This window comes from Sminthopsis crassicaudata, chromosome 2 (assembly GCF_048593235.1).
Source record: "Sminthopsis crassicaudata isolate SCR6 chromosome 2, ASM4859323v1, whole genome shotgun sequence".
Classification (NCBI taxonomy): Eukaryota; Metazoa; Chordata; class Mammalia; order Dasyuromorphia; family Dasyuridae; genus Sminthopsis; species Sminthopsis crassicaudata.
This window is the reverse complement of record NC_133618.1, coordinates 147,956,700-147,971,227: the sequence shown is the minus strand read 5'-3', so window position 1 is coordinate 147,971,227 and position 14,528 is coordinate 147,956,700. Positions and strand designations below refer to the sequence as shown.

The following is a 14,528-nucleotide window of genomic DNA, read 5'->3' as shown; positions in this document are numbered from 1 at the left end:
TTAATTGGAACCCAGTTATGACTTCCTATTAAAAAATGCTCTAACATGCTTTCGAAGTAACAGAAGACAGCAATTCAAGGTATTCCAGATTTAGCACATGTAATTCTAGCTTGTCAAGCCTAACTAGATCACATACTTAAAATTATACTGTACATCTGATCTGAGAAGAAATGAAGGAAGCAGTGTGTTATTTTCTGGAATAACAGCTGACCACTTTACAGCTCATTTGGCAATTTATGCTGCCCTCTGGTGCCCAGAAACTATAGGACAGTCAGGCCAAGGAAGTTTGGTACTACTGGTCAATGTTAGCCTGATTTGAATTAGCCACCCCTGTGTTATGCCCTAAACCATGAATTTAGTTTCTGACATTACCTCCTTTCAGTTAACTAAGATAAGTGTGAGAACTTAAACCTTGACCAAAAATATCTGGAGGGATTTCCTAAGAGTAGCAATTGGCCTCACAAAGCAGTTACTTTGCTGTACTAAAGAGTTACATCTGGCCAACAGAGAAAGATGGAAGACCTACCTTAGCCAAAAGGCTGTTCATGAACCTTTACTATTAAATAGAATCAATTCAAATAGGAAAGGCAGTTGAGCCAGGGAGTCTTCAAATGATTTTACTAGAATATTTGAAACTCAAAAAAGGCCTACACATTAAAAAATACTGTACAAGTTCTATCTTCAGCATCACCAACAAAAACCAGCAGACAAATCTCTAAGGGAACTTAAACAGAATGCAAGGTGAAAGTCAATATTGGCATGATTCCCTCCCATACTGGGTATCTGAAGATACAGGGTCTCATGCAACTGTACATTTCAAACTCTAGTCTTCAAACAAACACCCGGGGATTCAGTCAGAATCACTATCACTTTCTGCTTCCTTCACATCCACACTGAATTTGTATTCCTGGTCACAACCCATGTAGGCATCACTCATAAAGTACAGAGTGTAATTATGGGCACCAGTGGCTGGAGCCACAAAATCAAGCTTCACCTAGAAGAGAAAAAGAAGCAAGAATAAAAATGAGCAGATTTATGATTCAGAGAATTTAGTCTTGTCCCACTCCACCACACCATTCTTCTGCCCCTTCCCCACCAGGTAAAGCATAAATAATTCACTTACTTTGGCCTTCTGCTGCAGTGTCAACCTTTTGATGGAGATGAGACTATTGGATTTGGAGTCTCCAATCACTACCCACCAGCCCTCCTCACGTTTCTATAAAAATGAACAAGGCTCTTAATAAAAAAAAAAAAAAAAATCTGTATCCAATACTTGTTATAATGAAATCATTTTATATCTACTAACCATAACTAGACAAGTTACTTCATGTCTCTTAAATTTGAGTATGTCTATATAAAAGGTAGAAAGTACTTGTACTACTCACCTCACAAGATTGTAAAGGTAAGCTATTACATAGCTCTTTAAAGTGTTATATAAATGAGGGCTATTGACTATGTTGGAGAGAAAGCAGGAATTTGCCTGAGCTCTCACCAAATTCCCTAGAAACGACTTTCAATCAAGCTTCACAATGAATTCTGAAGCGACAGGCCTCTCCCTCCCCCCACCCCAGCCCTAAAAAGGACAGTGAAAAAAATTTCTAGCTCAAGATAACTTAGAAAGACTGCAGGAAAGGTATGTCTCATGTGGATAGAAGAGCCCAGCCCAGTCCAGGTGACACCTAAGCAAGCCAGCAGGAACCGAAGCCCTGGCAGCTCTAGCACCAGTGCAGCAGGTGAGTTGATAGCTCTTGAACAACCTCTGAGAAAACATACACACACACACACACACACGCGTGAAGAACACACACCAACACAACTCAACTTTAATAAATAAGTTGGAATATGAGTAATCCCACTGCCACGCCAAAAAGCCTTGACCACAGAAAACTATTGTGGTGACAGGAAGATCAAAAGACCAACATACAACACCTCAAAGAGAAACAAAAATTGATCTCAGGCCGAAAAAGTCCTCCTGAAAGAACACAAAAAAAGATTTAAAAAATTAAACAAGAGTTAGGGGCAGCTAGGTGGCACAGTGGATAGATAGAGCACCAGCCCTGAATTCAGGAGGTCCTGAGTTCAAATCTGGTCTCAGACACTTAACACTTCCTAGCTGTGTGACCCTGGGGCAAGTAACTTAACCTTAGCCTCAGGGGAAAAAAAATTAAACAAGAGGTAGAAGAAAACTTGGGGAAAATGAGGGTTCTGCAAGAGAATCAAGAAAAGGCAACAGCTTGGTAAAGAAAGCACAAAAAAATAGAAAAAGATATACAAAAATTCATTGAAGAAAATGACTCCCCCTAAACTACAGAATTGGCCAAATTGGGGGGGGGAGGGAAAGAAACTTGAAGAAAATAATTTCTTAAAAATCAGAATTAGTCAAATAGAAGCTAATCAAGAGATATTAAGAATCAATCAAACAAAAACAGATTAAAAAAAAAAATGTGAAATATCTCAATGGAAAAACAGCTGATATGGAAAATAGATCCAGGAGAGAAAACTTAAGAATTATTGGACCACCTGAAGGAAAACTGCCTTGATATCCTAGGACAAGAGGGTAAAATAATACTTGAAAAAACCCATCAATCACTTGCTGAAAGAGATCCCCAAATGAAAATTCTTAGGAATATTATAACCAAATTCCAAAACTCAGGTCAAGCACACAATACTGCAAGCAGCCAGAAAGAAACAATTCAAATATTGAAAAGTCACAATTAGGATTACACAGGATTTAGCAGTTTCTACATTAAAGGATTAGAGGTCTTGGAATATGAAATTTCACATGGCAAAGGAGCTTGGATTACAACCAAAAAATCAACTATCCAGAAAAACTGAACATAATCTTTCAAAGAGAAAAATGGAAATTCAATGAAATAGAGTTCTTGAATTTCAAATACTCCTGATAGAAAGATCAGAGCTGAACAGAAAATAGGATTTTAAAATACAAGACTGAAGAGAAACATAAAAAGGTAAACAAGAAAAGTAAAAACACAAGTTTTCAATAAGTTTAAACTGTATCCCTGAATGGGAAGATGATGCCTATTAACACTTAACTATATCTCTTATTAGGACAGTTAGAAAAATTATACATTAAAAAGAAATTTAAGGGTAAGAAATAGGACTGTACTAGAAGAATAAAGAGAAACAGAATGGGGTAAATTATATCAAATAAAGAAGTATGAAAGATCTATTACAGTGAAGGAAAATGAGAGTGGAATGGACAATAAACTTTCATTGGATTTGTCTCAAAAAGGGAATAAAATACACACTCAGTTGGATATAGAAATCTAAATGAGGGCTATTATGGTCTTCCACTCAAGTTCTACTCTAGTGACTCAAAAGATATAAATAATTGGATTCTCAAAGGCTAAAAAAATTGGCACTGAAGCTGGAAATGACTTCAGACATGGGTATAACAATGGACTGGGTGTACTAAGTGTTAGTTTAAATAAATTCAAAGAACATAATTAAGAGTAACGTGGTCATCAAGGGAAGAATTATTTTGGCCACAAAAACTTTAAGAGTCTAACAAAGTGTGAAGCCGTTGAGATCCAACATATCTCAATAGCTCCTAAGAATCTATGTATATTACAGCAAAGTATAACATTTATAATGAACCACAAGTCATCAAGGAAGGAAAGTGTGCAAATCTTTTTTTGAAAATCACTTCCAAACTTTGATCAAAAACAATTAAAAAAATTTTTGATGCCTAAAAGAGAGAACTCCAATTTCTAGCACAATGCCTTTCAAAATTTGATGTCTGAATCACACATCCCAATTACATTTTAATTGGATTCCACTGGTATTCTAACTGTATAGAAAGGTCCCTCCCAGGAGGTTGAAGGAGAAAAGGAAGGCATCAGTCTTGCCTGCAACATTCACTAAGCAGGAAGATGGCTTCAAGTTCCTCAGTGCCCTTAATGTAATACCAGTCCTACTATACTTTCCATAATTTCCCCCATTCAGAATTTGGTCCTAAAACCAGCTCTAGAAATGTGGGTGAAGGAAGAATAGAAGAAAAATGAAACTGCTTCCTCATTTTTCCTTAGACAAGCCCCAGCTGTAAAAGACAGAATAAAACTGTGGGGTGGGGTTTGCAAAGGCTCCACAGGACTTCTAGCAATATAAATCTGTATTTTAAAAATTTGTCTGGAATTTTTAGTAAGAAAAATCCTCTGCCAACACAGATTGGTACCTATTTTCTTATTTGCAGTTTTATAAATTATTGACTTACACAAGGTCACACAACATGTTAAAAGTGAGACCTGAACCCAAACTAATATCCTGGATTTAAGGAGAGCTCTCTAACTACTATGCAGTTTTGCTTTTTACAGGAATATTAGTAAGTCTAAATGTCCTCTTCCTTAGTGATATGTTTGGAAGCTAGTTAGTGAAAAAGGGATTTAAATCTGTATGTTAGCAAAATCAGAAAAGCTTACTTGTGGGAAAAGGGGAGCAATGACAGGGCCTGTGACTTCCTCTTCTCTTTCCAGCTGCACCAGCACGACAACTGGCCCACCACTGCAAGAAAGAAATAAAGCATCATTATCCATGCAATGGGCTCAGAGCAAATTGCAAAGCTGTCTCCCATCCACCTGGGACTGTGTATTCCTTCTTGGTGTTTCTGGGGCCACCCAACTCACCTGCGGATGCTCTCTTTTTCCACCACTTCATAAGACAACTCAATATTGGGATAGCGATTACAAAAGCGGGCTACATCAGCAATCTGATTGTCTGACAGCTGAAGCAATGTGTTGCGTTCTTCATCTTCCATCTCCATAATGTCAAAGACACTCTCCACTCCCTGGAAGGCAACAATGAAGGTTCAGAGATAGCAGGGGAAAAGGAGGAAAAATACCAACGAAAAGGAAAAACTTGCTGTAGGAAACTCATTAATTTTACTAATAGTACTAGGTCTAAATAGAGGAAACACTTCCCACCTTCCCCACTAGAAGATGATATGTTACCCTCTTTAAGACCTTAATGTGTGGCACCTTCATTGTCAAATGAGTACCCGGGATTTTCTCAGATTATAGCTGGGTTCCCTCTGCCCCTGGGTAAAGCTTAAGCTCCCAAAAGTCACCTAAGATATTAGGTCTTTCCTCCTCAGGTATCTCCCCAATACTTCCGGTCTGAGAATCAGATTACCTTGTCTGTGCACCGTTTGATGTGGTCAGAGGTAAAGTGTGGCAGCTGCTTCAGGTAAGAATCTTTGGACCACATGGCTTGGGTAACCATCTGAGCCAGTTCCATGGCTGCCAGAGCAGGGCTCAGCCAACCATTGCTAGAGAGGACATCAACACAGGCTTGGATGAGTCTGATTGCCTAAAGATGGAGAAACAAAAGTACATTAGGCACAGACACTACTGCTTTACTTCCCTCTATTCCCAAATGCCCACATCACACAGTACCTTACTCAGGATCTCCTCAGTGTCAGACTGCAATTCAGCACTTAGCTGCATGCGGGATAGATGGGCCTGAAGCAACAAGTTGGTCTTAACATGGGGGTCATTGAACTTAGGATTGTTCAGCTTATGAGGCACCTTCTGAGCCAACTGGTAAGAGAGAGAAAGAAATACTGTGAGGTTTAAGGATCACTGCTCCAAGCAGCCACATGGAAACACTCAGGGCTACTGGGAACTTGAGGTACTCAGTCTGAACACTCTCAGAACCATGATTAGTGTCCTCTATCTCCTTACCTGTCGTAGCAGGTTGTCCTCATGATGTCGGATCGGAATGTTCTCATACTCTGCTGCATTGGAAATGATTTCAATGAGCCCACGCACCTTGGTCTTAGCATTTAGAGACATACTGAAGAGCTCTGGGGAGAGAAAGGGTTAGCAGAAAGTCAAGGATGGCTGGAGAAAGGAAGAGAAATGCCCAACACCATGAAAGTACAATGACATTTCACAGATTTCATCCTGTCTTGGGTAAGCCACCTGTGGCCATCCCTTTTTTCCTTAGCTAAGGTTCTTCCTGCACAACTTTCACTCAGATGACTAGGATCCCTTACCAATAGTGGTATAGTTGATGTAGTAGTAGGCAGCAATCATGCCCAGGTTCAGGGGTGCCACATCCATCTCATCCTCGATACTGATGCACTTGGACTGTTCCAGATCACTTAGTGTCTGCTCTACCAGTTCCGACAAGTGATCTGACAAGTGACGATGGGAGATGCCTAAAGATTCAAGACAACAGTTGAAATCAATTCTAGAGGGATGTTGGTCAAAGTTATACTAACATATTCCTAATGGACCTGTGAATAGGTAAAGCCATTCTGAGAAGCAATTGGAATTACCCCAAAAAAGTGGCAAAAGTGTTTGTATCCTTTGAGAAGAAATTGCATGCTAGGTATTTATATCTCAAGGAGGTTACTCATTTAAAAAAAAAAGAAAGAAAAGAAAAAGGCTCCATAAATACCAAAGTATTTATAGTATTTTTTTTCACAGTAGCAAAGAAGTGAAGACAAATCAGAGACCCATCAATTGGAGAATGGCTAAACAAACTGTGAAGCATGAATATAATATAGAATATTACTCTGCTATTAAAAAATGACTACAGAGAAGCACAGAATGACTTAAAATGAATGCCAAATGAAGTTCGTAGAGACAGAAAAGCAATAAATACCATAACTACAAGTAAACAGAAAAGAATCATTACCAAACAATGGAAACTAAATACTATAAGTTAGTTAAGTATTCAGAAATATGAATAAATAGTTCTCAGAAGAACTGAAAATTACTACCAACCACATGAAAGAATGCTCCAAATCACTTATAAGAGAAATGCAAATCAAGACAATCTTGAGATTACACCTCCAAACTGTCAAAGGTGATAAAAGGTGGAAATAATAAATGTTAAAAAAAAAAAAAATTGTGTGAAGACAGGCATACTGGTGCATTGTTGGCATAACTGTGAATCACTAAAACCATTCTGGAAAGCAATTTGAGATTATGCACATAAAGTGAGGAAAATATCCATGCTTTTTGACTCAGAGATTCCACTACTAGGCTTATACTAAAAGGAGGCCATTCTTAAGAAAATCCTCCTGTAAATCATAATATTTACAACATTTGCAACAAAATATTTACAACATTTACAACAGCATTTTTTATGAAAGCAAAGAATTAGAAATAAAGTATATGCCCATTGATCAGGGAATGACAAAACAAATTAGGGTCCGGGAATGTAATGGAGTATTACTGTGCTATAAAAGAAATGATGAATATAGAAAAATATGGAAAAGAACGAACTGATACAGACCAAAATAAGCAAGGCCAAGAAAACAATAAACATGCTTACAATGTAAACAGAAAGAACTAAAGACATTAAAAATCAAAATCAAAAGATGGCAAAATTTTAAAAAACAAGTGTGGCTCAAAGAAATACAGAAAGATACCGCAACATTTTTGTAGAGGTGGGAGGACAAATGTTGATCATTCTACATAGTTTTAGTTTTTTTTTTTTAAATGTATTCATTAGGTAAACTGATTTTCCTCTTTACTTTTTTGTTTTGTCTTTTAAAACCATTTGTTATATAGGATAGCTTTCTGGGATGGAAAACAGAATGGATACTAAGGAAAATTATGGTGAATAAAGGAACAAAAGATATGAATAAAAACTTATTTGAAATGATTATTACAAAATTGTAAACAACAAGTGTGGCTCCAGAGAAGAGGCATAATAAAATACCCCTTCCTCCCTTCACAGAAACGATACCATAGGTATGGAATATTGAATCTGATGTCAGATTTCCTCAATGTACTGATCAGTTTTGTTGAATTTCTCATTTTCACTTTTTAAATTCCATCATATAAGATGGTTTTGGAGGACAAGTGAGGACAGTTATTGGTGGAAATTATATATATAATATAATATATTATAATATATAATAATAATATAATATATTATATATATATTAATAATATATATATATAATAATAAAAGATAAATGAATTTTAAAAGATGTAGGGAAATGCTAAGGAGCTAGATGCCCAGAACCAACAATAGAAATGTCAAGGTGAAGAAGGCTTCAAAACAATGAGCTCACCCTGTAGGTTGTAGTAGTTGGGGTTCTGGGTCATGCGCCGGTATAAGAAAGTCCAGGTGAGGTAATCTACTGCATCCTGCTTGTTCTCAATCGTTTTGGTGACAATCTCAGCATTGAAGTGGTCATGCATGCAGTGATCCAGATGAGACTCTACTGGTAATGGCTCGTATAGAAATTTCTTAAAAAAGTCCTAAGAGAAAAGGCAAGAGTTGAATGAAAAATAAGAACCCTACTTTAATTATGAGACACTGATTGAAACTAGAAGAAGCTCAAGTTTTAAGGAGCAATCACTGATCCCCAGTCATCTCCTTATTGAAGAAAGCAACATCACTTAAAAACACTGAGAAAGAAATGACATGGGACAGAACCAGCCAGAATCAACTAGAGGTAAGAGTCAAAAATTAGAAACACTAAATAGCACCAGGAAACACACAAGACGCAAGAATTCAATTTCTTGCTCTGATCTCATAGAAATGAACTCAAAAGGAGTTTAGGAAGTAAGACAGTAGCAGAGATATTTAGGATGTGACTGAGACCATCATCTAGAAAAGAACAAAGTAACTGGACATTTTGAAGCCTAATTCTCCTGAGCTCTTCATATCCCCAGGACTTACTTTTTTGGAGCCCTGACACATGATAACACATCGTCCTTCATCATCCTGCAGAGGTCGATTGGCATGACCCACCATTTGTAGTACATCATAAATGGGATAATCCACATAACTAACATGAGAGATGGCAAGAAGGGAAATAAGACAGTATGTAAACATAAGGATAATGTGAAAATGAATACATCCTGATAATTTAAAATGTTCCCATAGTAGGCTAAGTTACAGGTAAAATATATTATTTGTGAATTTTATGTTTACAGTTTCTCTGCATATAATTTATTTTTGTAATTTTCAATTTAAGGATAAAAAATTTAGTGACTTCACATCGTCATGGATTAGGGCCCTCAGGGAGAGTTCAACAAAAGCTGCAAAAAGTAGCCAAACCCAAAACTGGCAAAACTCCCTTTAAAGGTCTCCACAAACAGTCTTGACATTTTGGATAGCCATTTCTAAGGACTCACTAGACACACCATTCTTTTATCCAATGATAATTTTCCATTCTCAGCAACCTCAAAACCCTGGAGTAATATCCATCAACTATTTTCTCTACTGTTCTTAGGCCTCTGTAGATCTTTTGAATAAGTTTAAAAAACTGTATTATGTAGCCCAATTTATATGCAAATGAAAAGGCTATGTTAAGTGTAGGTTTAGCAATCTAACTCCCTATCTCATTCTTCCTAGTAACTATCTTACATCCTGTCCCCTGAAATCTCTCACCTCTCACTCACAAAGTAACCAAGCCTATTTGACTTAAAAAACAAAAGCTTTATAAAAAGAACTAGTTCATCTTCCAACATCCACAAAAAGTTCTCCCAATCTTTGTGTCCTCTTCCGCTTGTCTCAAAAGATATTCTTACTACCTGCTGAAGCTAATCCTTCTACCCATGTTCTTAAATCCTATCCCTTCTTGACTCCTCTTAAGATCTTTTTTCAGTCTTCATTCTTTTCTCTGTCTTGCACCATTTTTTTAGTTGAACTAAAGAGATCCATTTTCAATATCTCTTTTCCCTAGGTCCATATTAGCCTACAAATGTGTTCTGGTTGTCCCCCAAAAAATCATGCCCTCATATTTTCTGTCCTATTTTTCCCTCTAAAAAAAAAAAAAAAAAAAAAAAAAAAATCTGTATTATCTCTATAATCCTCTATCTCAGCATTTCTTTATGTCTTAATCTTGTCCATATGCAATAATTCTACAGTTCCCTAAAGACCAAACCCACAAGTTTAGAACCATAATAAGATAGCCCATTTTCTAAATCTAACATTTTATGATTCTATATTCTCCAATTTGCCAAAATGTAAAGAGAAGTGCTATCACTCAAAGTTGACTAAAAGAGCTGCATTTTTACTTCACTAATTACTAATTTTGATCTTTATTTATCTGGTTACTGATTCTGTAATCTCTTTGCTTTGCTAGAAGTAAAGCCCCATGTGGAAAAGTGCTGTACTCACGCATGGATCTTGCCATTATAGTACTGTGTGTCCATGATGATCACCAGATGGGCAGCCACATTCATGCCCCAGCATAGGCTTCGGGAGGCCACAACCACCTGGATGGCACCTGAGCAGTATAGAAAGAAGAGAGATGAGTCCAAACATTTCCTTGAAGTAGGATCTATGGTCTTCCATGTTAGGTTATGACATGTAGGATCTAGAGATAGCAAGGCGGACTTGTCACACATTACATCTTACTCTTCGACAAACTGGCCACTGATTCAGTGTGCCTAGCACAACAGAAATTTACTTCAAAGATAGCCATGCCCTGGTTTGGTAGAGAGAAAAGAAGAAAAAGGAAGAAATTTCATAACTTAATAGGGAGACCTGCAATAGATTCCAAAGACAAGGAAAAGGGAAGAGGCTGCTTCCTAAAATTCTGCAATGCTATTGTGAAGAACAAATAATAAGAACTATAGATGGAGAATCAAGTAAGAAAAACAAATGATAAGCCAAAGTCAGCAATGAAATGAAAATGAAAAAGTGAAAAAAGACAAGGTTAAGGAGAGGCTGATGAAGTTCTAAGATGGTTGCTGTGGTGATTTCTGCCTGTTGTGTACCTGAGCTGAAGAGTTGCTCCACCAAGCGTCGCTCTGCAGGACTGAGCCCCTCATGCAGGTAGCCTACACCATTCAGCAATGTCTCCTTGAGTGTGCTGTCACTCAGCTTCTCCAGATATGGGATTAGATCTTTCTCTGTGCAATGCAAAAACCTGCTCAGAAGAACATTGAGAAAAGAAGTCAAAGATTTCTCAGGCATGAAGCATTCATGTTCTTTGCCTCTGGGGGTGGGTCCGTACTTCTACTTTTGCCCAGCGCCATGAAAGGAATGCAAGGTGAGCCTACAGCTCTACAAGACCTACCTAGGAACACAAAACTTTCCTGGGAATATGGGGATTTTGTAGAACTTGACATCATTGCACCAAGATGGGAATATAAATCTGGCTCCCCAGCAAGGTGGTGGAAACAACCTCTGCCTGCCAGAGTTCTGCTACACAAGCAACATACCTTTGCCGCTGAATATCTGCTGCACAGGTGGTAAGAATGTCAATGGCAGTCAAACGAGTCTGTTTGCGAGATGGGACAAAAACAATGACGGGTTTCTTGGGAGAATGCTTTGTAATGGCATGGTATACTGGTTTGGCCATAGATAGTAGGCGAGTCTGTGTATGGCTAATGTTGAAGCCCTAAGAATCAAAAGAAAAAGGGAAAAGATGAATGTCATGAAGTCAGCTGCTCCCTAGATATAGAAGGGCAAGTATTGGATGATAGTAAGTCCTTACCTGAATATGTAGTTCCAAGGGGACAGGACGTACATTGGGGTGAAAATTAAAAGTGGAAGTGGCACTACAGCCTAACCAATGGGCAACATCCTTAGCATTAGAAAGGGAGGAACTAAGTGCGACAATGCGGATGGGTCGCTCTATCTGGGAAGAGATGTAGCGCATACGAGAGCAGATTACTTCAAGTACAGGCTGTAAGAGAAATAAGGAAATGAATTTAGAAAAAGGCAGTATGTTACGTTAGTTAATCCTCTAAAAATACAGTTATTTCATTTCCAAAAGCTTCAAGTCCATCCATAATGGGGAAAAAAAGCAATGGATCCAAAAGTTGCAAAATTCTAGATTTGAGTCTTGACTCCACCATTACTAGCTTATGCAACCTAAAGCAAATTATAACCCAAGTCCCAGTTTTTCATCTGCAAAAGAAATCTATCAATAGCTAAATGCTAATCACAGGTTTGAATGAATATATAATTCAAAAAGCTTTTAAGTCAATAAATGCTACAATTACTATTAATCAAAACTAAGGGTCTCTTTTTTTCTACCACTTACCTCCAAAAGCAGCCATTCCTTACAAGGAAAATGTTCCAAGTCATTTTCCATAACCTCTACAAAAAGCATTTAGAACTTCTCTCCACTGAATTTTTAAGAAAGTAAATGATTTTCCTAAGTGAAAGTTATCAGATGAGGAAAATTGTCCCCATTCCTGTGTTGGCATTCCCAAACCACAATGTCCTAGTAAGATGTACTAGCTTCTCATTTTTTTATTAACAGACTATATACATACCCCATTCTCACCCCCAATGAGGTGGACCTCATCCACCACAAAGAGATTGACATTCTGGACATTCTTGCGCTGCTTCCAGCGGCGGGAGAGGATATCCCACTTTTCAGGAGTGCTGATAATGATATTGCCTTTGCCCAAAAGCTTCAGGTCTGTGCTGGTCTCTCCCGTCAGCAGTACTACCTTCTTGTTGAGTCGCTCCTGGAATTTCTCATACCAATCCATATATACCTGGAAAGGGAAAAGCAGAAGAACTAAGACATCACTTCAATTATTTTGAGAGAAAGTTCAGAAGACAGGGCACAAAACTACCTTTTTAGATACAGGTGTCTAAGTACAAACATTTCTTGATTTACTAAAGAATCTCTTCTCCCAAATGAAGAAAATGAAACATAAAAGGGGAAAACTATCAGCTGAAAGTTTTAGAAGGGAACTTTTATGTGGATTAACAAGGGAAAAATCTCAGAGTAATAGAATGATTGGATTTGGAGTCTGAGGATCTGGTTTCAAACCCAACACTGATACTTATTAATCCTACTACCATGATTCAGTCTTGTCTGAGTATTTATCTAAATGAAGTTCAGAGGCTGGTCTCCAGGGCCCTTTTCTGATCCTATGAATAGTTTCTGGGAAGGGCATGACCAGAGAAAGGCTGGCAGTATTTTTACCTGTTCTGCTAGAGCCTCCATGGGGGTGATATAGACACAGCGACCTTCAGAGTTCTGCAACAGCATCCTTAAAATGGCAAATTCAGCACAGATGGTCTTCCCGCTGCCCGTGGGGGCCCCCACAAATACGTTGTCATCACTATTGTACACAGTATTAAACACTACAAGCCAAAAGAATGGCAGTGTCAAGGCCAAAAGAGGAGAATGAAGGACCAGACAAACTACTGGCCATAAAAGTTGTACAAAAACATGCTCTTGTAAGACAAGTAGTAGCTTTTTCATCACTGGTATTATAGCAATTATTTCATTCATTCAACAAGTTACTAAGTTCTCATTTCACACACAAAAGCAGTAAGAGCAACTTGTCAATAGAAATCTCAGTGTCAGGTAGTAATGGTAACTGAAAATCATCTACCTATTTGTAAGGGCTAGAATGCATATATAGTGCTGGACTCAGAAGACCTGGATTTCAATGATGCATTAGGAACTTTAGCTATATTACAGGGGCAAGTCACATGCTTTTCAGTGCCTTAATTTCCTCATCTGTAAACTAAGAGCAATAATAACAACTACTTCATAGGGGTGATTATCAACTGAGAAAACATGTAAAATGTTTTACAAATCTTAAAGAGCTGTTATTTTTGTTGAAATTTAAAAAAGCAAAGACAATTCAAGTAACTAGGAACACAATGAATGGGAATGAGAAATAGCTCATGATCAAAGGAGAGTTTCTGCCATTTTAACAATAAATGACAAAGCAAGTTTTAAAAAAATAAACCTATTTTCTATACTGTTTTTCTGATTCTGTTTTTAGCCCAAAGATCACTGACTAAAAGATAATTTCTTAAAGTCACATACCTTGCTCTGGTCAACAGAAATATTTCTAAGTTTCCAGGTCATTTATAATGGTTGTGGGGACCATGGAAAGGGACGTAGGAAACCTTCAGTGACCCTACAGGAATAAACTGGGCTTGTGATCAAGCACTAACTTTGATGAATATTATATGTGTCTTTAGCATTAGCTATGAGAACCAAAGAAATAACAAGCATGTGAAAAAAAGTTGGATCCACTATAATAAATCCAAGAAAGCAGCAAAAGTTTGAGGGCTCTGAGATGGCAAAACTTTTGAAACTCTAAATTTTGATGATGGGTTTAAGTGCTGCCATAAAAGAAAATTTACTAGGTCTTTCCAATAGCTAGCTTTTCTGAATAGCAAGTCTCGAAAAGAAATGTGACTAATTTTTGGCATGGATATATTCATTTCAGAATTAATCTCAAGACGGGATTCAAATGGGCGGGAGGAGGGAGAGAGACAGACTGGTGATTTGATACCTTGAGTTTGGATGGGATTGAAGAATGGGAATTTGTCCTGGTAGAGACTTTCAAAGGCACTGTTCCTCAGAGCAGACACAGGCAATGGCTGTAAGTCTAGAAGTTCTGTGGGAGGTGGGTACTTCTCAGGTAAGATCAAATGACGGAAGGAGACAGGCAACTGGGTTTCACAAGCTGCCATGTAAGAAATCAGGAGTTAGAATTCTTATCAATCTCTAATATATACATATTCTTTCAAAGCTAGCAGTTAGCAGAAGGAACTCAAGCTCTGTAATTCTGTACTATTTCTGTAGTTCTATAGTATCACAA

General features: G+C 37.7%; 1 protein-coding gene across 1 annotated transcript in view; it reads right to left on the bottom strand.

The window, feature by feature from the left end:
- Positions 1 to 603: 603 nt before the first annotated feature.
- The window catches only part of SNRNP200 (small nuclear ribonucleoprotein U5 subunit 200), a 38,009-nt gene continuing 24,084 nt past the window's right edge, over positions 604 to 14,528 (bottom strand). Inside the window, exons 29-45 of the mRNA XM_074287603.1 lie at positions 14,220 to 14,393; positions 12,887 to 13,047; positions 12,222 to 12,449; positions 11,435 to 11,626; positions 11,160 to 11,338; positions 10,713 to 10,864; positions 10,111 to 10,219; positions 8,665 to 8,773; positions 8,051 to 8,240; positions 6,014 to 6,178; positions 5,700 to 5,821; positions 5,412 to 5,555; positions 5,149 to 5,325; positions 4,644 to 4,804; positions 4,440 to 4,521; positions 1,124 to 1,216; positions 604 to 994 (exon numbers count right to left, since the gene is read on the bottom strand). Coding sequence (XP_074143704.1) covers positions 851 to 994; positions 1,124 to 1,216; positions 4,440 to 4,521; positions 4,644 to 4,804; positions 5,149 to 5,325; positions 5,412 to 5,555; positions 5,700 to 5,821; positions 6,014 to 6,178; positions 8,051 to 8,240; positions 8,665 to 8,773; positions 10,111 to 10,219; positions 10,713 to 10,864; positions 11,160 to 11,338; positions 11,435 to 11,626; positions 12,222 to 12,449; positions 12,887 to 13,047; positions 14,220 to 14,393 — 2,582 coding nt within the window. The 3' untranslated portion in view covers positions 604 to 850. The remainder of the gene's footprint in view (positions 995 to 1,123; positions 1,217 to 4,439; positions 4,522 to 4,643; positions 4,805 to 5,148; positions 5,326 to 5,411; positions 5,556 to 5,699; positions 5,822 to 6,013; positions 6,179 to 8,050; positions 8,241 to 8,664; positions 8,774 to 10,110; positions 10,220 to 10,712; positions 10,865 to 11,159; positions 11,339 to 11,434; positions 11,627 to 12,221; positions 12,450 to 12,886; positions 13,048 to 14,219; positions 14,394 to 14,528) is intronic.